Source organism: Erpetoichthys calabaricus, chromosome 5 (assembly GCF_900747795.2).
Source record: "Erpetoichthys calabaricus chromosome 5, fErpCal1.3, whole genome shotgun sequence".
Lineage (NCBI taxonomy): Eukaryota > Metazoa > Chordata > Cladistia > Polypteriformes > Polypteridae > Erpetoichthys > Erpetoichthys calabaricus.
In genome coordinates, this window is record NC_041398.2 from 222889530 (window position 1) to 222915958 (window position 26429).

Below are 26429 nucleotides of genomic sequence, written 5' to 3' on the forward strand. Positions count from 1 at the left end.
TCAGCTCTACATCAGCCAACCTGAAAGTGCGAGAGTGGCACTCTCATTTGTTACCTCGTCTGTCACACTTGACATTGCTTTCATGCACAGTCTCTCGGTTTATCAGCCACAGTTACTCACTTCTCTCAGTTCTTCTCTACCTTGTCTTGCAGTGCAATCTGATGTGATCAAGGAGGAGAATACACAGGTTAAAAAAAATGTCCTTTTCCTGGGTGGATATAAAAGAGATGGAGGCCATAGTTATTGCAGGCAGTTTTAGTTAAATAATTTTTTATAAAATATGAATTGCTACCATTTTTTACATTTGTTTATATGCATACATCCATTCTAGCCAATTGTGCTTATACAGAGCAAAGTCGTGGGGAATCTGCAGCCCAACCCAAAGAATACAGCTTAGGTGAATTGTGTATTTTATATTATACCTTTTGTGTTGTAATACTAATATTCTCTTTGTTGATGGGTCAAAATTTGCTGTTGAATTGAGGTTCTGATTTTAGCATGGTGTCTGTGTGTGTCACTGTCTGCATATCTGAAAAATCCACATTGATTTTAACAACTTAAAAAATCAGCTTTTTTAGTAAAATGATGTAGTTTTTTGTGTTATGTAGAGCTCCTGGATGACTACCTCCCAATAAAGAGAAGGCTTTTTGGAACGAGTGGTTTCTAAAATATCCACACTGAATTATGAGACCCATGTGCAACGATAACGTCTGAAAAAATTGGATCTATATTCTTTAAACAAGTTGCAATGTGTTTGCCTTGTTACAGGCTCAAGGCCTTTTTTTTGGTACAGTTTGGTCCAGTACTTATCCCTATATCCTTCAAAAACAGTTTGACATATGTCAATGATAACTGCCATAGTGATTGTTCAGTTTAACTAGGTTTGTTTCTGTATGCTCGATTTAGTCATTTGACCAGTCCCATTGATTTTTTGTTTTAGAGATACATAATTGATTTAAAAATGAGCTGCTGCACTCAGGTCCTAATTTGGGATCCTGAGGTGGTTCATCATTTGGTGGGTGAGGCAATGCTCTGTATCAGTGCAAGCTCCCCACCACTTTTTCTCTCTCTCACTCTGTGCTACCCGTCTAAGATGGGTTGAAATCTAAGTAATCAACGTAGAACTCGGTGTTAATGTTTGTGATGCTCCACGCAATGCATATGTCTCTTTTAAATGCCATTTGTTAAGAGATTCATAAAAGCAGTGTTAATGTTTGTGATGCACCATCAATTGGAATGACAAAGACAATGCATTTTATTGCTAAAAACTGTTTATAGTGTGCCATCTTTTGGAATAACAGAGACCAGGTGACTGCATGAACACACAGGCAGACACACAGACCTTACCCTTTTATTAAAGTGGATTCATGTACACATACATGGGGGTACACACAAGGCCGCACATGCACACTCTTTCCACTTGTTTGACTCAATGTGTTGTAATTCTAAACATTATTGAAGTTAGTCATTTGATTCGATTCACTGTTAATTTTTCTCTCTCTCTCTATTTTTGTATATAATAAATATTATATAAGTTAATTCACTTGATTGTACATTATTATATAGCACAATTGGTTTTATTGTATTGTAAAATCTATGTAGACAGATTTCCTCACTAAAGTGTAATTTATAAGGAAGTACTAGATGGACCATTCCATACTGATTTTTTTTATCCATTGCTGCTTATACCCTTTATAACAGTAGGTCTCCTCTTGATGTTTCTCCACATTTGCCAATGGAGTCTAAAGTTCTTCAAGAAAACAGGTCTTGATGTGTATAATGGAAGTACAAGGTACCACAAGTAAATGAAGCAACAAACCTTTTCTGCCCTGCCCTGGTTGACCTTGCCTATCTGGCGGGGTAGCGCCCCCACTTCTTTCACCTTCCCAGGACCATGGAAACATCCCCCTTTCAACTACCATTTTTTCTTTCTCTCTATGAGTGCTCAGTTTTCAATGTTCTTTTGTTCAACGTTACTTCCAGGCCTGGCTTGGGTGAGGGGAATGCTATGAGAAATGATACCACTGAGTTCTTCGAAAACACAGGACTACAGTGGCTGCTTGTTGGTTCCTCACTGGATAGCCTTGCCTGCTCCCTGCTGACCTTGAGGAATAGCAGACACTTCCTATCAGTTTTTTCATTTCTTAATTGATTAGAGAGTCTTCTTCCATCCTTGAGAAATACTATCATCTTAGGGGACCATAATTCCATCCTCTTTTATTTTGGGCATTTGTAGATTATTCTGTTTTTAGGCTTCCCCTGTAGTTACATGATCTATGCCATATTTCACTTGGATGCAGATAAACTCTCCGTCTGCCACTGTGGATTTTTTCATCATTCTGTGTTTCCTGACAGACCATCTACTCCACAGTACTGATGTCTCTTCTGCCTCAGTCAACCCCTTACGAGTTGGACAACTCTTGAAATCTTTTTAATGCATCATCCAAGACTGTGGATTATGAATTCTGTTTTACTTGTTACATAATACGTAAATAAATATGAAACTTAAAAATATTTTGAAATAGGTTAGAACCTTGATTTTCATTTATCGCCAGTGTTTTCATCATGATTGTCATTAAGATATGAATTGTCTTTGCACTCTATCAAATGCTTTTTAATGGTCGTATTCTTGAAAGACACATTTGCATAACAATGTATTGCTTTCTCCTCACAGATTACGCAGTCTGCTTGAAGAGGAGGAAAAACTTTTCATTGCAGAAATGGAATGCAAAGAGGAGACGACAATAGAACGGCAAGCAAAGATGAGAGAGAGGGCCAAATTTCTAAGGGAAAAGAGAGAGGAAGAAAGGCAACAACTTGTATCAGAAAAGCTCGAACAGCAGTTCAGGTAAAGTGGCTGTGGAAATATACAGAACATTGTCTTGTAAATAGTTCCTTTATCATGTATTCAGAGACATTTCTTGCAGCTGCAGTGAATTCATGCTGTCCTTTCTTGGCTTTCAGTAGTCATTAAACACACAAGCTGTTAGCATTTCTACTGAGTCAGCACTTTATTAACTGTTCCCATCCTTTCTCGGTAATTGACTTCCCAAGTTGCAATTCTGTCTTGCTGCTTGAAATGTATACTTCTTTGCTGTGTAAATAAATCACCTGATATAATATGCTTCATACTATATAAAATAATATCATTCACGAAGTAGTTAAAGCTTTTTAAACTATGTAATGATTGTGTGTAAGTGTTCAATTCAGAGAAAGAATTGACAGACTCTAAAGATTTAAGTGTCATTATACACAACATAATAGCATACGTCAGATGTGTTGGCAAAAGTGTGTAAGGCAAGCTTTTGAGTTGAAAATGCAGACCCAGAAGCAGACGAAAGAAAAAAAAAAAAAAAAAAAAAAAAGAAATACATTATTATTAATAAAAATTAACATATGGAGTAGTTAATGCAATAGGAGAACATTACAAAGTAAAATAGGTAATACAACGAAGACTAGAGCCATCTGGAACCTCCCTAAGCACAGCAATGGTGACCCTCTCTGTACCACTAGCAGCACTCCCCGTCACTCTTTTTTCCTCCTGCTCCTTCCTCTGAATCTTTCCTGGCTAGACTTCCTCTCAGCTACTTTTCTCCCAACTCCAGTGTTGTCTATCTGGGGGGGGATTGGGGGGGGGGGGCTCTTTTTAACCAGCAGCCCTTAAGTACTTCTGGTGCCAGCCAGGGAGAAGTATCAGTGGCTGTACTTTTTGTATTGCCAGGCACCCCTATAACCTCATTGGCCCATTTGCTAAAAAAAGGCCAGGCTGTTGTGCAAAGGTGACAATAAAATATGCATCAGCAACCTACTGCCATCTTCCTTGAAGACCAAAAGCAGCACATTCAGCAATATATACCCATCACTAACCATTGTTTTACAAAACTGTAAAGGTCAAGGTCTTAACTGGGACCCACCTTGATAGCAATCTAGGGCTGCAATTAATAATTATTTTGGTAGTCGACTAATCGTTCAATTTTTTTTCGAATAGTCATGATTATTTCATGCCTGACTATTTTGATGCCTGCGACCTGTGGTTGCACATCCTGTTCTGGGCTCCAGTGCATGTCTTACCTCATCTGCTCACGTCTGTCCACCTGTGAATGTCACCCTGATGTCTCTACATTAACACGATTAATAATAATCAAATTAAAATAACAACCAGTGAAACAAATGAATTTGAAAATAATCAGATGTTTTATATTAGTGTGAATTTCCCCTTGGGATTAATCAAGTATCTGTCTGTCTGTCTGTCTGTCTGTCTGTCTGTCTGTCTGTCTCAATGTAAAATAAATACATTAAACAATACAAACTAAAGTGCACATAGTCTTTAAACAAAAAAAAAGTGCATTTAACTTAACCAAAAATGGCCACTGGTGTGTCTTAAAGTCCAAAAGTTTAAATAAAGCTTCAATTCAAATAAAATAAAACAATAATGTACAGTTTATAAAAGATTCAGTTCATATATTCCTGATTGCAGTGCAGGAACGTGAGCATTTCGACATGCTGTGGTGTGAGGCTGGCTCTCTTCTTTGAGATAATGTTCCCAGCTGCTGAGAAGAGACACTCAGAGGGAGTAGAGGTAGCAGGAATACACGTGTGATTTTGCAGACAGAGAAAGATGTTTTAATCATCACACTCTGAAGGAAAAGTGTTGTAGTTTATCACATTATGTACTATATTATGCCAAAATAAAAAAAAATAATGGACTAAAATATGTAACAAGCGAATTACTGATATACTCCAAAACACAAGTTACCTAACGTTAGTTAGAGATGGTTTACAATTCATATGAACTCAAATATTATATGAAAAAAGAAGAAAAAAAACTAGGATGGCTCAGCTACTTCACTTGTTTACTATAGCTCCAAACACGTTAGCAAACATAACTGAAATTATATTCACTTAACCCTTAAACCGCCGGAACCGGCTAAAGTTGTTTCTCAGTGCAATTTGCCAGCACGCCGGAGCTGAGTATACAGTATTCGGCAATGTATATTCATTGAACCCTGCAACCAGCTATATTTGCTTCACAGACCAATTTGCCAGCACACCGGAGGTGATCAGTCAAAGGTATATATTCGTTGAGCAGCCAGCTCACAACCACTGCCCTAGCAGAACTGCAGCCCCACTGTCTCTGGGATTCAACCGCTGCACTAAACGAGCCTGCAAGCATCAGCGCTTACCTCTGTGTGTTTGCGTGCAGCCAGTTCATCTGTGATTTACTGAATTTTTTTTTTTGTTATTTATTTTGCCTTATACAATTTCTTGTATTAGGAATTTGTTAGTTTTCGCATACCCCTTGGGGTCAGAGCGCAGAGTCAGCCATTGTACAGCGCCCCTGGAGCAATTACAGGGGCGCAGCAGAGTAGGATCTCTTTTGGCAGTGATGGGGATTCGAACCAGCAACCTTCTGGATACCAGCACAGATCCTTAGCCTCAGAGCTACCACTCCACCCTATTTACTGAATTTTTTTTTTCACCAATGACTTCAGTTGCACCTTGAACATATAATACAGTGGAACCTCTAGATACGAGTTTAATTCGTTCCAGCACTGAGCTTGTATAGCGAATTTCTCGTATCTAGAACAAACGTCCCCATTGAAAATAATGGAAATCCAGTTAATCCGTTCCGCATCCCAAATATATTAACATAAATATCAATTTTCCTAACAAATAACACTGATAAATTATATATACTGTAGTCTACCTTTAATAAATAACACTGGTAAATAATATAACTGATTATTAAAAGAATCAAAACAGGTGTCCAAAGTGCAGTAGAGCATTCAATAAATCTTTAAATAAATAATCCTTAAAACAGTTGTGAAGTGGAGGTTTAAAGTACATAAGAATAACAATCCTTTAACACGAGGTTAAAACGTCAACAGGAAGCAGTCTTCAAAAAAACAGATGACAATCCCCGGTGCTTCTTCTCTGTTAGCGTCTCACCTGCTTCTCCCATGCGGGCTCTGCAACAGCCGAGACACTTAATGCAGCTGACCTTCTCTACACCGTCCTGCTTCAGCTGTTTGGCTCGCCTGTTCAACTACACGCGAGCCTGTACTCGCTCGCTCTCTCGCACCGACTTCCTACTGCTGCGGATTCCTGCCTCCTCCTGCAACCTCCGTTCTCTCTCCTCTCCTCTCTTTTCTTTTACTACTTCTCCCCCTTAACCGGCTCGCGCTTCTCTATATATGCGGGGAAGACATGGCAGCTGCTAGGGTTACCACTTTTAATACAAAAAAATAAGGGACGCATACGTATTGATTCAAAACGGGACGCGCAATTTCATACTCAAATACGGGACGATTCCGTATTTTAAAGGACGGGTGGCAACCCTGCCCAGCCCATCAGCCACAGGAACAATCATGGATGTGGGCAGTTTCCCACCTGTGCACTTAGGTGAGAAACGCAGACACCGCAGATCGCCCTGCGGCTCGCTACAGCTACCACGCCCCCTCGCTAAGCCGCGAGCTATACCCACAGCCTGGCTCGTGGCTCGTTACGTGAGCCAATGCTCGTATTTAGATCTGAATTTTTCGCTCATACTTTCCTCGTATTTTGAATTTCTCGTATACAGAGGTGATCGTATCTCGAGGTTCCACTGTAATAGATTGTTGCAGTAGTTTTTTTTATAGTTTTTACAGTTCATTTGCAGTGTGTAAAATGATTGTGATGCTCTTTGCATGAAAAAAATACATGTTCCATTAAAATTTCACATTTTCTTTGTGAATTGTGACGTTTATTGAAAAAGTGCAGCTAAAAAGTATTTGGCGTCCAGGGGTGCATTAACCCCGAAGTATGTGTCGGTTTAAGGGTTAACTATCATTGTCGAAACCTTGATATACACATTATAGTACAAATATCAACGTTAACACGTGACACTAACTTTACTTGCTAAAACTTACCTCTCAAGAGACGGTAGCATCACAGCTCCAGGATGCTTGTGTTTCAGATGCTCATGCATCGCGGTGGTGCTGCTGTGAACAGAAAGCTCCGCTTTGCATAATCTGCATTCAACTTTTTTTTCTTTTTCGGTGAAGTGCTCCCACACTTTAGAAAGTTTCTGTCTCAATTTTTTTCCATTTTCTTCTTCCTCCTCTATGTGACTCGCCATTGCAACCACGTTTATTTTCCTCTACATTCTTCTTCTCCTCAGACGTTCTTCTAACAAACGATACTGCCCCTAGACGTTCATGTAGTGCATTGCAGTTACCAAAACCAATGTGGTTCTTTGTGACTGGAGCATCTATTGAAGGTTCTGTTTATGACGCGTCAACAATAAAAAATCCCAATCTACGATTTTTTGTAGTCGACATCTTCGATTACATCGACTAATTCTTGCAGCCCTATCTAAGCAATCTATGGGAAAAGTTTTTTTTTTTTAGTAAAACACAATTTCAGACATCTACTATTTCAATTCTCACCATTCAAAATGTAATTATGGATTACAGATTAGAACAGTTGACAAGTCAAAATATAATTGTAGATACAGAAAATAGGAACTAGCAGGAGTCATTAAATGTTAAAATGGTTTCCCATACTCATGCCTTGTAGATACAGAAAATAGGTACTAGCAGGAGCCATTAAATGTTAAAATGGCTTACCATATTCAGGCCTGTACAGCTTAGACTTTAAAGACCTCGATCCAGTTTTAAGAATATATTTTTTATATGTTAATGGCCCCTTGTTATTTGTAGAGAAAAAATTTATATCACATTTTGTCATGCAGAATGGAGATGACAGATTTTCTTATACAAGTCTATGGTGACTAGCGTTGGACAACAGCAAACATGTTTCTCATTAACCACATTTCAAGTTATCCAATTTTACGCACACAACGTCTCGAACACATTTTTTTGTTAAAATATTGTTAAATAAGTCACTTGCGGACAATGCTATTATGAGCTAAAACAGAATTCTCTCAGACATTTGAACATTTAAATTGCAGACCCAACTCCCTTTGCTACATTTATATTCATAGCAGCTAGTCCCAACTGGTGCACCTCGTATTTATTTAATGGTAGGCTGTGAAACTACACGGATGAATGGACCTTTTGCTTCTGAAGCATCTTGTATATGCACAAGTACGAGGCAGGTTATTGGAATGGTTTCACTCGCTTTTTTTTTTAATTTTAATCTTTAGTTGTACATGTTTCTGCGTGAATGTTGCACTGTCAATATCACATGACATGCAATGGTAGCCAATGAATAAGTTGTTACTGGGCTGTACTCATGAAAAATGAATGGGTGGAGGGTCTTCTAATGCTGAGGCAAGTCTGAGCTTGTTCCATTTTAGTTCATAGTTTTCCAGAAGTGATTTATTTAACAGTATTTTAGTAAAACACATATTTGGAATGTTATAAGTGTACAACTGGATGACACAGGTGTGTGACACAGGTAACGTGAGATTTTTTCATGGATGCTTTGAGTTGTTAACACTTGTCCAACATTGGTCACTATTGTCTCAATACTGCTTTGCTAATTCAAACATCTACAACTATACATGTGATGCTAGATATATAATTTTTTTGCTCATTTTGATGTTTATCTGAGGTATTTTGCAGAAAGGATTAGTGCAAATTTTCCACTGCTAGTAAACTTTTCACCTTACTAGCCCTTCAGGTTCTCAAATATTTTGAGATAAATTCTAGCCCTGCTGCCACCATTTATTGAATCTGAGAAATCTTGCTTCTGAAACCAATGTTCCCTTCTGTTTTCCCATTATACCTCCCCCCAGATATCACATTAAGCAGTACATCATCATCTAGCAGAGCAAACCAACATTTTTACTTTCAGAGATCTCAACAGTATAACAATGACCCGGAACTGTGTTCATATGCTTACAATCCAACTCCCTATTAAGTTGTACTCAGTGTGCAAATGAAAGCTAAATCTGTATATGGCAGTTTGTACAAAAAAGTTACATATAACCTTTTAAAGCATAAATCATATTGATTTCCTTATTATTAATTATATTTATTGCTTACTATAGGGCCCAACCCATATTTTCAGTTAATAAGCCTACCTAGTCAACAGTGAGCCTTTCCTCTGCAAGTGATATTCTCCTTTAATTTCACCTCTCAGACCTCTTTTAACACTCAAAACAGAATATATATATATATGCAGGTGCTGGTCATAAAATTAGAATATCATGACAAAGTTGATTTATTTCAGTAATTCCATTCAAAAAGTGAAACTTGTATATTAGATTCATTCATTACACACAGACTGATGTATTTCAAATGTTTATTTCTTTTTATGTTGATGATTATAACTGACAACTAATGAAAGACCCAAATTCAGTATCTTGAAAATTAGAATATTGTGAAAAGGTTCAATATTGAAGACACCTGGTGCCACACTCTAATCAGCTAATTAACTCAAAACACCTGCAAAAGCCTTTAAATGGTCTCTCAGTCTAGTTCTGTAGGCTACACAATCATGGGGAAGACTGCTGACTTGACAGTTGTCCAAAAGACGACGATTGACACCTTGCACAAGGAGGGCAAGACACAAAAGGTCATTGCTAAAGAGGCTGGCTGTTCACAGAGCTCTGTGTCCAAGCACATTAATAGAGAGGCGAAGGAAAAGACAAGATGTGGTAGAAAAAAGTGTACAAGCAATAGGGATAACTGCACCCTGGAGAGGATTGTGAAACAAAACCCATTCAAAAATGTGGGGGAGATTCACAAAGAGTGGACTGTAGCTGGAGTCAGTGCTTCAAGAACCACCACGCACAGATGTATGCAAGACATGGGTTTCAGCTGTCGCATTCCTTGTATCAAGCCACTCTTGAACAAGAGACAGCGTCAGAAGCGTCTCGCCTTTGGACTGCTGCCAAGTGGTCCAAAGTTATGTTCTCTGATGAAAGTAAATTTTGCATTTCCTTTGGAAATCAAGGTCCCAGAGTCTGGAGGAAGAGAGGAGAGGCACAGAATCCACGTTGCTTGAGGTCCAGTGTAAAATGTCCACAGTCAGTGATGGTTTGGGGTGCCATGTCATCTGCTGGTGTTGGTCCATTGTGTTTTCTGAGGTCCAAGGTCAACGCAACCATCTACCAGGAAGTTTTAGAGCACTTCATGCTTCTTGCTGCTGACGAACTTTATGGAGATGCAGATTTAATTTTCCAACAGGACCTGGCACCTGCACACAGTGCCAAAGCTACCAGTACCTGGTTTAAGGACCATGGTATCCCTGTTCTTGATTGGCCAGCAAACTCGCCTGACCTTGACCCCATAGAAAATCTATGGGGTATTGTGAAGAGGAAGATGCAATTCGCCAGACCCAACAATTCAGAAGAGCTGAAGGCCACTATCAGAGCAACATGGGCTCTCATAACACCTGAGCAGTGCCACAGACTGATCGACTCCATGCCACGCCGCATTGCTGCAGTAATCCAGGCCAAAGGAGCCCCAACTAAATATTGAGTGCTGTCCATGCTCATACTTTTCATGTTCATACCTTTCAGTTGGCCAGCATTTCTAAAAATCCTTTTTTTGCATTGGTCTTAATTGATATTCTAATTTTCCGAGATACTGAATTTGGGACTTTCATTAGTTGTCAGTTATAATCATCAACATTAAAAGAAATAAACATTTGAAATACATCAGTCTGTGTGTAATGAATGAATCTAATATACAAGTTTCACTTTTTGAATGGAATTACTGAAATAAATCAACTTTGTCATGATATTCTAATTTTATGACCAGCACCTGTGTGTGTATATATATATATATATCCATATTACTAACCGAGAATGCTAAACCGGATGATGGACGCAGGCACATCCGGCAATGGGCCGTAGCTGCAAAAAGACGTACTGCGCAGGCGCGAAAAGAGTCCGCGAGAGTCGGTGCCTGCAATGGGCCGTAGCTGCAAAAAGACGTACTGCGCAGGCGCAAAAAGAGTCCGCGAGAGTCGGCTGAGGAGCCGAGAAAGGCAGACAAAAGAGGGCGAGAGAGGCGGACAAGACCACAGAAAAAAGGAGTGAGCATAGGAAAAATTGAGAAATGAGGCGCAAAGAGCACCGAAAAAAGGAAAAGGCACATAAAAAAGTATTCAAACGCAAGTAAAGCACCAAACACATTGCACACGAAACTAGACCCAAAAAAAAAAAAAGAGGCTCGCGCACAACAGCAAGGCACCCCCCCCCCTACAGGCACCGGACGGGACACACACCAAGAGGGGGATTCAACAAGCCCATGGAACACAAAAAAAAGAACACAAAACCACCCCACAGACCCTACAAGCGAGGGACGGGACACACACAAAGAGGGGGATTCAACAAGACACAGGAACACAAAAAGAAAGAAGACGCTCGCGCAACAACAATCCTCAAAACCCCCCCCCCCCCCCCACCCACATCCATAAGAAGTCACACCCAAAGCCACATATTCTAAAGTGAACGTCAGCACCTTCACACTAGACAGCATAGGTGTCAGCATTGGTGGATCTCCTTACAATAAAGCACTATTAACCGTTCAACTGCAGAAAAGGAAACATATTGAAACAAGTCATGAATACACGGTCACGGGTACAAAACGAAAAGGAAAGGATAACAGGAACAAACACACGAACATGAAAGAAACAACAAAATAGACGGCTATGCAGCATAGGTGGATCTCATTACCATAAGGCACTATTAACCGTTCAACCGCAGAAAAGTCTCCATATTAACAGTGAGTGCAATACTTCTTATTACTTATCCATATTTCTAAAAGAAAAAATGTCTCGACTCCAAAAACGCAAAGCTCAACTACAGCTTCTAACTAACGATGTACCTAAAAGTAAAAACTTTATGAACTGCGTTAGATCCTACAATAGTTCATTTGCTTTTAGTAAATATCAGGCCACCAAAAGGCAATGGCCCATACTGCTTTCCCATATGTGCACAAATACTGCATCGCATTGGAACAGTGCACCCTGAAACAAATCAACAACGCAAATATGCACAAATCTACATCCTGGATCCACATGACGCAAACTATCAATCAAAGTGCTGCATCGCAACAGGCACGGATTCAAAACGAAACACCTCCCGTCTCAGACATACGTTAACGGCAAGGAAGGCTACAACGGGCTTCTCACACAGCACAGGCAAATCGATTACAGCTCCAAAACAACACGTCCCAAATACTACATATGCAACAACGCGCCTCTCAAACGGCACAAGCAAAACATACCCCGGAAAAATTCATTCGGATTAATGAATGTCATTTGCAATCATTGTCATTCAGTTCACTTCCCTGAAGAAACAACTGGCAATACAAGTAATACATTTAGACGTTGTTGTCAAAAGGGTCAAATTAGACTGCCTTCTTTACATTCATATACTGAATATCTACAGAAGCTTCTAACTGACGATGTACCTGAAAGTGAAATCTTTATCAACTGCATTAGATCCTACAACTCGGTATCCACTATGAACATTAACGGTGGCACTGCACGTGACATCCGTCTTGAAAAAATGTTGTTTATTGATGAATGTTCAATGGCATGAAGTCACTTACTCAACACCATTCATAAACTTCTACAAACGTTTATGAATAATAATATTCCATTTGGAGGAAAGGTACTTTTATTAGGAGGAGATTTTAAACAGTGATTAGCTATTCTTCCAGATGCCATGCACTCAGCTATTGTTCAGTGCACCTTAAAATACGCAGACAATTGGCATTGCTTTCAAAAGATACAGTTAGTAAAAAAGATGCGATGTCCAGAACCAGATCATAACAATTGCTTATTACAACTGAGAGATGGTACACTCACCAATACAGATGGACTTCAGCCACATATTATTACAATTCCTCAAGCCTTAATCTGCGACGACTTAGTTACAGAGACATTTGGAACAGCAATCTCATTAGACCAAATGCCCCTTTTAACACAACGCACTATATTACGTCCAAAAAATATTAATGTGGAGAACATTAATACCCAAGTCATTCCATTACTTCCTGGAGAGACACAACTCTTTCTAAGTTCTGACAAACTTGACTCTGATCACAACAATAACCATCTTAAATGACCTTACAAGTTCTGAGCTGGAATTACCTTTTACACTTAAACGGCGTGTACAAAGAAATTTTCAAATAAACCTTTACACTGTGCCACACACTTTATTGTTTGCTTTCTATTTGCATCATCTACACCTTCACACTATTCTATATCTCATTCATACATCACGCTCTTTCTCATTCCCAACACCAGGGGTTGGCGAGCGAAGCGAGCAGGGGGCGGAGACCCCTAGTATATATATATATACAGTAATCCCTCCTCCATCGCGGGGGTTGCGTTCCAGAGCCACCCGCGAAATAGGAAAATCCGCGAAGTAGAAACCATATGTTTATATGGTTATTTTTAGAATGTCATGCTTGGGTCACAGATTTGCTCAGAAACACAGGAGGTTGTAGAGAGACAGGAACGTTATTCAAACACTGCAAACAAACATTTGTCTCTTTTTCAAAAGTTTAAACTGTGCTCCATGACAAGACAGAGATGACAGTTCTGTCTCGCAATTAAAAGAATGCAAACATATCTTCCTTTTCAAAGGAGTGCGCGTCAGGAGACAGAGAACAAAGCAAGCAGTCAAAAAAAAATCAATAGGGTTTTTTGGCTTTTAAGTATGCGAAGCACCGCCCGGTACAAAGCTGTTGAAGGCAGCAGCTCACACCCCCTCTGTCAGGAGGAGGAAGAGAGAGAGATAACCACAGAAAAATAAAGTCAAAAATCAATACGTGCCCTTTGAGCTTTTAAGTATGCGAAGCACCGTGCAGCATGTCCTTCAGGAAGCAGCTGCACACAGCCCCCCTGCTCACACCCCCCTACGTCAGCGCAAGAGAGAGAGAGAGAGAGAGAGAAAGTAAGTTGGGTAGCTTCTCAGCCATCTGCCAATAGCGTCCCTTGTATGAAATCAACTGGGCAAACCAACTGAGGAAGCATGTACCAGAAATTAAAAGACCCATTGTCCGCAGAAACCCGCGAAGCAGCGAAAAATCTGCGATATATATTTAAATATGCTTACATATAAAATCCGCGATGGAGTGAAGCCGCGAAAGGCGAAGCGCGATATAGCGAGGATTCACTGTATATATATCCATCCATCCATTATCCAACCCGCTGAATCCGAACACAGGGTCACGGGGGGTCTGCTGGAGTCAATCCCAGCCAACACAGGGCGCAAGGCAGGGAACCAATCCCGGGCAGGGCGCCAACCCACCGCAGGACACACACACCAAGCACACACTAGGGCCAATTTAGAATCGCCAGTACACCTAACCTGCATGTCTTTGGACCGTGGGAGGATACCGGAGCACCCGGAGGAAACCGACGCAGACACGGGGAGAACATGCAAACTCCACGCTGGGAGGACCCAGGAAGTGAACCCAGGTCTCCTTACTGCGAGGCAGCAGCGCCACCGGCAGCAGCCACCGTTCCGCCCATAAATATATATATATAGTGATAGCCAGCCCGACCACAGACAGACACCGTCTTAAGTCCACCACACACGATTTATTTACAAATATTTACACTGTTCACCACAGTCCCGGACAGCACACAGTGCTTCCAGCACCAAACACCCTTACACGGGCCTTTTAACGTCCGTGGGCTGCCTTTCTTCGTCTCGCTGGAGCTTCGTCCTCCTCCAGCTCCCGACTCTCGCTCCCCGACTGTAGGAAGGCAGCCCCCTTTATAGTCACCCAGATGTGTTCCAGGTGCTTGCTGATGTTCTTCCGGCGGCATTTCCTGGTGTGGCGGAAATGCCGCATGAGTACCCGGAAGCACTGTGGGCGTCCCTGGGAGGTTCTTCCTCCACCCTCCCTGGTATGGCGGAAGTGCAGATTTCCTGGGCTTTATGAGGCTTGGGGCGCCTCCTGGTGGTAGCCACGGGCCCCCACGGGTTTCAGCCTAACTGCTTCTTCCCCGTGGTCCTTCTGCTGTCCAGAGCGGTCACCCCCTCGTGGCCCGGGGGATGTATAGATTGCCTCTCGGTCCTTCCAGGCATCCTGGCTGGGTCTGGCCCCCAACCTCCTGCCACAATATATATACACACAGTATAAAAATACTAAAGGTTGCGTCCGTCTGTGACATGATTACTAATTGAAAGCTTATGGAATGATATCTGTTCGAAAAGCAAACCTCTGTGAAGGTTCTTTTTATGACAAACTGCTCGAGAGGTTGACATTGCAGAACGGTAAAGAACAGCTATTGCTGAGGCCTCTCATAGGGTCAAGAAGTAGAACAGCTGTGCCATCTTTTGAGCGTCACGTACAGGATACAGAATGCACACTCAACAAAGACAAAACGAATGCCTCCACAAACTGACCTGTTCCTGTAAACTCACACCAAAGTGAACATTCTGATGGCAAACTACAGTGTACACACAGAAAACAACTTCAGGACCGACATCTCTAGAGCATCAGATCAAACACAGGAGGCACTTTAGTGGTGAAGAACGAGAAACAATAAGATTGAAAGACGCTGAAGCACATAGCAAAGCAAGAGGTAAACCTGAATATGGTGCCATTGAGCAAGTGAACAATATTATGGTTCATTGACATGCTAGGCATACTCCACGATACAGAATGCAAGAATGACAACAAAAAAATGTTCACTGACAAACATTAAATATTAACTTCTGTCCATGTGGAAACAATGCTTTTACACCCTTACAACAGTGTTTGGTTGAAGAGCACTATTTACAAAAATTACATCGGCAGTATGCTTACTGTGGGGTGGTATTGCGTTAGCACTACAGCTAATAAAAGACATTATAACATTCACAGAAACTGAAAGAAGAAACAATTTAGAACACATAAGATATATCTACAGCTGCTTATCTTTTGCATCAATGGGAGCCTCTATTGATAATCTTCCAAGACATGGTCCATATGATTTCACTTCTTCTATCTTAGGATCAGAGGCATGTGTGTTCTTTGGTAATGTATAGTAATTTTACAATTTTGACTAGACCTTCTAAAGCTACTGTGGACATTTAGACATCTTGCGGAAGTTTTTGACTGCCATGAATGCAAAAAATGTATAAGTATTACAGCATAATAGATTCTATGTCAGATGTGTTATCTATGTGTTTATGCTTGCATTTGGAATTGACAATACTCCATCCCCTTTGTTGGATGGGTTGCCTTGCAATGTCAGTATATAATACATCCATCCATCCATTTTCCAACCCGCTGAATCCGAACACAGGGTCACGGGGGTCTGCTGGAGCCAATCCCAGCCAACACAGGGCACAAGGCAGGGACACAATCCTGGGCAGGGTGCCAACCCACCACAGTATATAATACATTGCATGTATAAAATGTGTATTCTACTAATCTTCCTGGGTATAAGTGGCTATAACTAAGCATGAGTAAGAGTGTAACATTAAATATACCATATGTAAAAGACTAATGTATACCTGTTTACCTTGGTTTTTGATATATTCCTAAAGGGAACAAACTGAAGAGCTTCGGACAGAGATGAGTCGTCGCCATACTGAGCAGGTATTCTCTGAGAGGATGGCACAACTTAACCTTAAGGAGCAGATACTACAAAAACAGAAAGAAGAGGAGCAATTTTTCGCAGATCTCTGGGAGAAGGATAGGCAAGCCAAGGCAGAACGAGAAGAACAGCAGGTTCAGAAGCGGGCAGAAAGGATGCGAGAGACGCTGGATGTCCTTCAGGTCCAGAAAGCAGCTGCAGAAGCCCAGCGGCTTGAAGAAAAGAGGCTAAAAGAAGAGGAAGCACGGTTGACTGTAGGTTAATTTATCTAATTTTAATTCATTTAATATGCATAATCTGGAGACCAGGGCCCACACAGCTCCCCTGACACCTGACACAACAGACAAAGAAACAAGTCCCAGCACAACAGAGGCTTTATTCAGAGTGGGAAACTTTTTTTTGTCTCCTACCTGTAACAAAGTACAAGCACCAAAATACACAGTCCTTTCTTCTCTTCTCCTCACTTCTCTTCTTTCTTTCTCTCTCTCTCTATCTCTGTCTTTCCTTCCACCTCCGCTCCTCTCTCAAGCTTTATCTGCTTACTCCTGACTCTGGCCCCAGGAGTAGTGGTAGCTGGCTCCTTTTTAAGGGCACTCGGAAGTGCTTCCAGGTGTCTGGTGATCTTCTTCTGGCAGTACTTCCGGGTGTGGCAGGTGTCCTGCTAAGTGGGGCTCAACTATTTCCCTTGCACCCCCTGGCGGGGGCCATGGGCCCTGGCAGAGTTAAGCTTCCATGCTCCAACCCCATGGCACCGTAGCAAGCCAGGGGGGCTGCGCTCTGTAATCCCGGGGGAGGTATTGCCTCGTCCCATCTGGGTAAGAGTTCCAGCTCTCCATCGCAATATATAAATAGTCTTTGTGCAAGTAAGTGTGCAGTGGATTGAAACCCCATCCAGAGTTTGATCTTGGCTTGCTTCTGATGTTTTTACAACTAAGAACTGGCTTGACTAAGCACTTTTGTCAATGGACGGATGGGTGGGGTTTTTAGCTTCCACAAAGTGGAAGGTTGTCAGATTGAATCCTGTAAATGCCAAAAGTGATTCCACAATGTTGGGCCCTTGAGCAAGGTCCTTAACCTGCAATTGCTCCGTCGTGGGTATAACGTTAACCTGCAACCAGCCCTGCAAGCAGGTCCTCCAACTTGCAAGGGAAACTTCAGGGCTTGTGGCAGGATTGTCACTCTGGGTGACAATGTGCTGTATCAGTGCATGCTCTCGACCTCCTCCTCCTCTTCACTCTATAATGAATGTAAATTGCCAAGAACATTTATATCCTTTATTAGTGATGGGCAATTAACAATGGCCTGTCATGCACTGTCATACAAGGGTGCCATATCCAGGTTCCCATGGCCCTAAAATTGGATTATATAAATTAGTGGATAGTGTGAAATAAATACACGACAACAGATTAAGGGTTGGGGTTTTTACGCCCCGTATACTGTAAATCAAAACGGTCAAGTCAGTTTCAGCAACTCAAAATCGACAAATTAAGCAGGGAAGGACGGACATTTTATAATGGCGGACAGGAAATAATGTGGAGGGATGCTGGGAAGTGTTGCGATGGTTTCTGGGAGTCTGACGTCATCAGGGCTCGTCAGTTGCTACAAAGGAACCCGGAAGTGTGCGTTTCCTTGATATGTCCGGGCGCTCTTTACGGCTCCGCCACCTCGGCCTTTCTGAGGAAGTAAAGAGACAGGGATTAGTACACTGCTGTAGCTCCCTCGCGGAACGTTTTGCGCAACAAACCGGGTCAATCAGCTGCTCCCTAATCGCTCGTGCGTGAGAATGGATTGATGGTTACTGAAAACCAGTAAAAAAAAGTAATTTAAAATATAGGCATTATACCATAATGTAGCTATGTAACGCAAGGAAGCTAGTTCTAGTCATGGCATCGGAGAATGATTACTACATGCAAGTAAGAATTTCTCTATGCTGTGTGCAGGTGATGATAAGGACCCTATAAATGTTTACTGCATTTCTTAACTGAAAGCATCAACATGTCTAGTCACAATTCTGTTTCAAGGGGCAATATATTCCATTTTTGCACATTTTCTAATTTATTAAAAAGTAAGAAGTGACTGGCACCTTCAGTTGGGATTGCTTCCTGCTTTGCCCTAAATGCTGATGTCGTCAGCCCCAGTCCACCATAACCATGTATTGGAATAAATGGGTTTGAAAAATTGATGGATAAATGGAAAGTAGCAATGCTTGAAAACATGTCAATACAGTTCTTTGAATAAACTCCCGAGTCAGTACGTGTAGTAAATTAATGCTTTTTTATTTTTAGCTTGACAATTTAGATTTTCTTTTTTGTTCTCAGGATGAGCAGCGGAATATGTTGTTCCTGGAAAAGGAACGTACTGAACTTGAGAAACTGCAGAAACAGCAGAAGACACGGAACCTCTTAGATGAGTCTTTGAGACTGAAGATGAAACGCTTGAACAAGGAAGCACAGGAAGAACTTGCATTGGACATGAAGATACTGGAGCAGCTTCTCGGTGAGGAGCAAGATGACACTGAGGAAAGGCGACGGAGAAAGGTGAGAGATGTTGTTCTGTTTGGGATAGACAGTTTGAGCCCCATGAACACCAAAAGTTAAAGAAAATATCTTGATGTGTCAGGGTCTGTTTTACAGTCATTAGAGGACTTCTTTTACTATGGTGACGACACCATGGTGATGTCAGATGATGATGGACAGCAGTTGGGTACCCTTCTGAATGTTTTGCTAGGTGTTTTCTTAATGTAGATTGATGCAGCTGATACTTTGGTTTAAATCAGGGGTGGGTAAAGTCATTCCTGGAGGGCCGCAGTGGCTGCAGGTTTTTGTTCCAACCCAATTGCTTAATAAGAAGCACTTATTGCTCTAGAAACACTTCTGCTTCATTTTAGTTATCTCCCTCATTAAGATTTTGAACCCTTATTGCTTATTTAAGTCTTAAACAGCTGCATTCTCGGTTTTTAATTGTTCCTTATTAACAATAAGATGCAAATGACAAAAGAAACCAGCAGTTATCCATTTTGCTTGTTACCCTTAACACCTGTGTGTATTTATCGTGCACTATTGGGTTTAATTAAATACTTGGAAGGAAAGAGAAGAGAAAAAAGTGAAGGACTGAGGATTACCCATCCGTTTTACACTTCAAAGTATTTGGATGATATCCTTAGAATGGAAAAAAAATCAAGGATATGAGAATGACTTGACAGCAGAGTTAAAGCACTAACAAGCCATGATATGTAATTATTGGCAAGGGTTGTTTTCTAATTAAGCATCTGGGTTGGAACAAAAACCCGCGGCCACTGCGGCCCTCCAGGAATGACTTTGCCCACCCCTGGTTTAAATATTGACTTGGTCAATGTACTATCTGTGTAGGTTTTGCATGTTCTCCTCCTGTGCTAGAATTTTTCTGCCAGCATTCCAGTTTGTGGTGTGAGTGAGTGTGTCCTGCTATGTACTAGCACCCTATCTAGTGCTGGCTTTTACCAGGATAGACAATACCTCCGTATAATTATATTAAGCCGAGTAGTAATAAGTAAATTGATTAATGTTCATACTGTAATTCCTTCTAGTCACACCATATTGGTCAATCTTACATATGTAGCCCTCTCGTGCCAACCCTGATTTTTTTTCACTGTGGCTTCTTGTATGGCTTACCAAAAATATTAAAACAATGTTCCCTTTGATTGTTGCTCAGAGATGCACTAAAATTTCAGGCCTTTCAAAAATGTTAAGTACAGCATCATATTTGAAAGTATCTCATTCAGTTACCTTCACATTAATTCTGGAATTGTTTATCCTGATATGTTTTAAGTACCACTAAGTCACTTTTTATCTGTGGGCTCCATGATTTCAATACCAACCCAGGAAGCATATATCTTCCTTTGTGTTACCTGTCTATATTTGTGCACCATGTCCCAATTTGCATGCAGGCTACACTTCCCGACATCCCTGTGTTGGATTATGGAAAATAGATGGATTCAATTCCATTCAGCACAGTTTATTTTTTCCTAACATACTTCACCCAAGAGTAGGTGCAGAGTGCTAGGTAGAAACAAGTAAAAGTTTACAAATTAATAGTTACATAATGAGTACACATAAAGACAAGGATTTGTTTAAACAGTGGTTCAAACTGAATAACATAAATGGAGCACAGCACTCTCTGTCCATTAATTTATTGTTGGACAGTGGCCAGTTAACAACGAAGGAGAGGAAAACAAAACCTTCAAACAGCAGCATCCCTGGAGAAAAATACACCTCTGGAGCATCCATAGTCAATTGTAACAGAGAAATCAAAGACAAGGTCAGACAGTTCTAGAGCTCTCAGCTAAATGGCCGCCCCATCCTCCTGTTCATTGTGCAGTAGAGTCTGTGGTAGGCCATTTAATATGATGACAGAATCTTTCTATCCATTGATTTCAAGGCTCCCAGTATATCATATCTTTCCATGGGCAGGACAACAGCTTGGACATAGAGCAGTGGTACCATGTACCATAGCAGGACACCGAGAAAACAAACAAAATGGAGGAGGATTAGTAATAGTTCACCATTAATGTAATGTAATGCAAATGACTAACAAACAGTGATACAATATGCAGCAGCTCTAGTCAGGGTATGCAGGTCTAAAGTAATGAGTCTTTACCCTGGATTTAAAAGCTGAGACTGAAGGGGCATCTCATAAATAAGCAGGCAGATCTTTCTACAGCTTTGGGGCCCTGTAACAAAAAAAAGCTAGACCTCCCACTGTTCTTCGTTTAATTATTGGAATTTTTAGTAGTCCAGCATGTTGAGATCTTAATGTGCACTCTGTTGTGTAAGTAATGATAAGTTCAGGTATGTAAGCAGGCCTTGGCCATTTAGGTTTTTGAGTAAGAAGGAGAATTTTGAAAACAGCTTGGATCTCAACTAAAAGCCAGTGTAACAACTTAAGAGCTGAATTTATGTGATCATGCTTTATAGTTCTTGTAAAGATTCATGCAGCAAAATTTTGAATTAGGTGAAAGCTGCATAAAAACGATTTGAACAGCCAGTGAATAGCACATTTCAGTAGTCAATCCTTCTAGAAATAAATGCCTGAATTAATTTTTTCCATATTTAGAAGTCCTCATAATATTCCAGTATTTATATGCTGGTATCCTGCCTCAGAATTGACAGGTGAAGTTTTCCAGAGAAGAAAGCTAATAAAAATAAAAATAGAGACCAAAACCCAGATGGAATCAAAAACCAAGCAACCCTAGAAAAGAATAGCGTTAGAGCTTTTTTTTTTTTTCTTCAAGGTATTGTATCCACAGATTGGATAAAGAAATGAGCTCCTAGCTGACCTTTCATCCCGTTATACCAATGAACCGTTGGTCATAGGCCATGCCCCTGGAAACGCGCGTCTGCCTATGAGTGAAACTTACTATAATGTTTTTAATGATAGTTCCAAATGCAGACATGTAAAGTGAAAACAGTAAATGTCCGAGTATTGAGCCCTGTGGGACATCATTGAACTTCAGAAAATTACAAGCACTTTCAGCACATTTCTGTATATACTATATTGAAATCAGTTTGGTAAATATGAGATAAGCCATGCATGGATGGTTCCTCACAGTGAGTCTAACCTAATTTTCCAGCCTTGTGTAACAGAATTGAGTGGTCAATAGTGTCAAAAATCTAAAAAGTGCTTAAATCTAAAAAGTAATTACTAGAATTTACTTTGCCAGAGGATTTAGAATGTTGTTTGCAACATGGGTTAGTGCAGTTTCTGGATGGATGGGAATTATTAGTGTTTGTGTGTGTGTGATGTTTACAGATTCTTTCTGTATCCTTGGAGGTTCTCTTTGTTTATGCCAACCATATCTCAAAAGAGAGCACATTAAGCTGATTACTGGCACTATACTGGCCTACCGTAATCAATTGTGGCCTATTCTGTGATAGACAGGTGGGCTTTTCAAGGATGCATCCTGTCTTACATCCATAACTTCACTGATAAGCTCGGGCCCCTCATTAACTCTGTGCTGTAGTAATCATGTTTGAGAAATAAGTAAATGGATTTAAGAGTGAGAATTAGAAAACAGCTTGTCAGAATCTGCAGCATATGGTGAAGTAAAAGAGGCAAGTAAGTTAAAGGATATGCTAACACAAAATCATGCCAGAAAGAGATGAAAAAATATTTTTTTTGATTTTGTATACTGTTCTTACACAGGCACAATAATGCTTTGAGTGTGCATTAAGAGTTCGCGTTAATTTAAATTAACTCATATAGATGTACATACTGTATGTACGCTTACTATCAAACTAATAAATGCCATCACAAGATACTTAGCAAAATTACATCAGTATTTTACCTTTTTTTTTTATAAAAAAAAATCTTTTTAACATTATTGCACTAAATAGAATAATAAAAAAATTTATGCTAAAAAGCATAGTTATTTTAATTAAATTACTAAAGTAAATGTAACATGTAGAGTGGGTAAAAATGTATCACTTTCAGCCTTGTGAAGTAATAGTTTTCTGATTTCCTGATAAACTGGACAGCAGATCTTCATGCTGTTTACATTCAGTGATGCTCTCATTATGGGAGTAAATTCTTTTGAAGCAAAAAAAAAACCATATCCACCCATTTATCATGCAGATTGAGCTGCGGAATGAACAGCAGTGGTACAGACAATACTTGGCTGAGCAGCTGGAAGAGCAGAAACGTGAAGAAAGAGAGATGGATCAGCTCCTTGATGCAGAGCTTAAGAAGTCTTGGGCCAAGAGAGATGAGCAGTGGAGTCTGGAGCGGGAGGCCAGGAACCGCCTCATGAAGGAAGTCATGGACACCCGGATACTTCAAATCCAAGAAAAATGTAAGATCTTCATTTTGTTGCCACTTTCAATTTTGTCTGAGGTTTTTTTTATTCAAGCATTAGTTTCATTTTCATTTACAGTTTAAGACTTAAAATATATTGTCTTGAGAAAAATCATACTCCCTTTCAGCAATGATTCCAGGATTGTGTCCAATGTTAACTCTCTAGGCTGACTAGATTTGTTCCCCTGAGACCTTGATTTGGTAAAATTGGGTTCAAAAAATTAATAGATGCTTTTTACTGAACATTTTAAAAACATGGTGTATTTTACAGTGATACATTATTTAATCAAGTCTGAAGAAATACAGTGGGTTCAGTGGAGAAGATTTAAGAATTTTAAGAATTTTCCATAAATATCGATGTAACCTACCATTCTCAAATCCATTATGGCCAACTCTAAACTCCAGACACAACTGTATCTTCACACAGGCTTTGTAGAGTTTGTCAGCCATTGTTTGCAGCTCCCCCTGGTGGCAATCCGTGGAACCCAGCAGAGCTGCCATTAGGGCTGCACTTCCTAATATGCATTGTGGGTGTATGCATGGGTGTACCGAACCAGGGACACTGCCAACTCGTGTAATGGGGGAGCAGAGAGTCTTGGAGTGCTGTCTCCCCTTGTCCATCCATTTTAAAGTCCCATCCGGAAATGGAAACGTCATCCATTCTGGCCAGGACATCACTCTAGTGTTGCCTCCCATTACACAATTTAATTCAATTTAAGGTCATGGAGTTATTGACCTTAACATGGGGCACAAGCTAGGAACCAAACCTGAACAGAATTCCACACCTGTACATGTTCACCTGTAAATATTGATAATTTGAAATTCTAATTTTTGAAAGTTCAAGAAAGAAATAAAAATGGCTGTGTCACCAACAAGTTAAATTCACGTGACACTTGTCAGGTTGGTTGGTGTTGTTAAATAAGTTGTACAATGTATTGGCCTCCAACACAAGGCTTGAGTGAGACTGTCTTTGTTGGATTTTTATGTTCCTTAACGTTTACAAGCATTTTCACCCACTATGTTGGTTCTCCCATCTCCCCAAACTTGCCTAGTCAAAGTGTGTTTGCCTTAGTAGATTCCACAATGGATTGGCTACTGCCTGTGCCTGATGATTGGCTCAGACTTCCCATGACTCTATAGTGGAAAAGTTAGGTTTGGATATACTGTATAATAATTAAAACTGTTTTATTTGATGTCCTTTTAAATAGTGGATAAAAATAAGGCAGAACAGATGCAGCTTGCGAAAGACAAAGAGACGCTCTATAAAGCACTTGAGGAGCAGAATGCCTTGGAAGATGAACGGAAAGCAAGGTGGGTTTATTGAGGGCTTTCTTTTCTTTTGTGAAATGTCCATTAGTAGCCTTTGCAGGTTCTATTTATTCAGATAACTTTTCCTTTCTCTGTATTGCTCTTTAAGAATATTTTCATAAATGTGAATTATGAATAAGCCCAAGTTGTTTTACAAAACTCTTTTAAAGAATGGATTCAGAAAGTTTTCTGTCCCCTTCACTTTCTGCACATCTTATTTGTGTTGTATGTTTAATTTTAAATAGATAAACTTGCCTTATTTGCCTATCAGTCTACATTCAATAACCCATAATGACAAAGAGAAAACATGTTTTCATAAAGGTTAGTAAATTTATTAAATGTCACAAACAGAAATCTCCCAATTCGTGCAAGTATCCATTATATTGAAATAGAAATTCAGTTTAATAGTAAAAGACACAATGAACGCTCAAATAGAAAGTTACATTTACAGACATTAGCATACAAAATCATAAAACCCGAGCAAACATTTAGAATACAATCATATCTACAAAGACATTAATGTAACTCCAGGTACAATAATTCAGAAGGACATACAGCAACACTAGAAGTGCAGAAAAAATTAACCAGGGATTCCCTGTCCTAAAGGTCATGCTCCAATATGATGAGGTGGCTGAAACATCTCTATCTTGATCATAGAAAGCTTTCTTGTTTCTTGTTTGAGATCTTTAAAATTCTGGAAGGTAAAGTTGATACAACACAAGTCTTTAAATGCAATAATAAAACACATAATCAAGGACATTAGTAGAAATTAATAGAAGAGCATAAGACCCTGTCACTCTACACGATTTTTTCATTCGCAGACTTGATTTACATAATGTTTGTGAGTTGGGGGCAGTTGTGGCATGCTCCTGTGTTCACTAATTGCGTAGTCTAAATGCCCCCAGCGACTCGATTTAACCAGTCTGTGATTTCTTAAGTCATAGTGGTGGGCTCTGTGTATAGATAGATAGATAGATAGATAGATAGATAGATAGATAGATAGATAGATAGATAGATAGATAGATAGATAGATAGATAGATAGATAGATAGATAGATAGATAGATAGATAGATAGATAGATAGATAGATAGATAGATAGATAGATAGATAGATAGATAGATACTTTATTAATCCCAATGGGATTATATATGAGAGCTGACAACCAATGAGTGCTTACTCAAAGGGAAATACAATGCATGTCATGCAGCTACAGTATGAGGAGTAAGCAATACCTCGCAAACAGAAGTGAGCTTCATCTCTCTGATGTCTAATTTTTTATACACCATGACATAATGGAAAAAAGAAAAATAATCTACTGAACTCGCCATACCTGAAAACTTTCATACAGCATGGGCCCTGTCAGGCAGCACATTATTGGCCTCTGTGCTACTGTCTTGTAATATGACATCCTCAGGCAACAAAGTCAACAATGCAGTCGTCAAGATTGGTATCCCCTCTGACTCGAAGTATAGAAGTCTTGTAGTGTGATGCTGATCTATCTACAGTATATTCAGATGCAGTTGTCTAAGTATTCACATTGAGAAGGCCTTCAGTGTATCACCATAACAGCATAACTTAAATTTAAGGAATTCCATTGATTGATAGATAGATAGATAGATAGATAGATAGATAGATAGATAGATAGATAGATAGATAGATAGATAGATAGATAGATAGATAGATAATGGAAATTTGATTTTTTACAGGCTCTCAATAAGTAAATATTGTTATGGCAAAAAACAAATTGTCTCTCAAATACACACCAGAATGACTGAAAAGAAAGAAAA

The 26429-nt window shown here is 40.0% G+C and overlaps 1 protein-coding gene across 1 annotated transcript in view; it reads left to right on the forward strand.

The window, feature by feature from the left end:
• The window catches only part of cfap53 (cilia and flagella associated protein 53), a 41299-nt gene that overhangs the window by 13953 nt on the left and 917 nt on the right, over positions 1–26429 (forward strand). Inside the window, exons 3-7 of the mRNA XM_028802584.2 lie at positions 2675–2848; positions 16457–16760; positions 18825–19043; positions 23116–23332; positions 24543–24645. Of these exons, the coding sequence (XP_028658417.1) occupies positions 2675–2848; positions 16457–16760; positions 18825–19043; positions 23116–23332; positions 24543–24645 (1017 nt within the window). The remainder of the gene's footprint in view (positions 1–2674; positions 2849–16456; positions 16761–18824; positions 19044–23115; positions 23333–24542; positions 24646–26429) is intronic.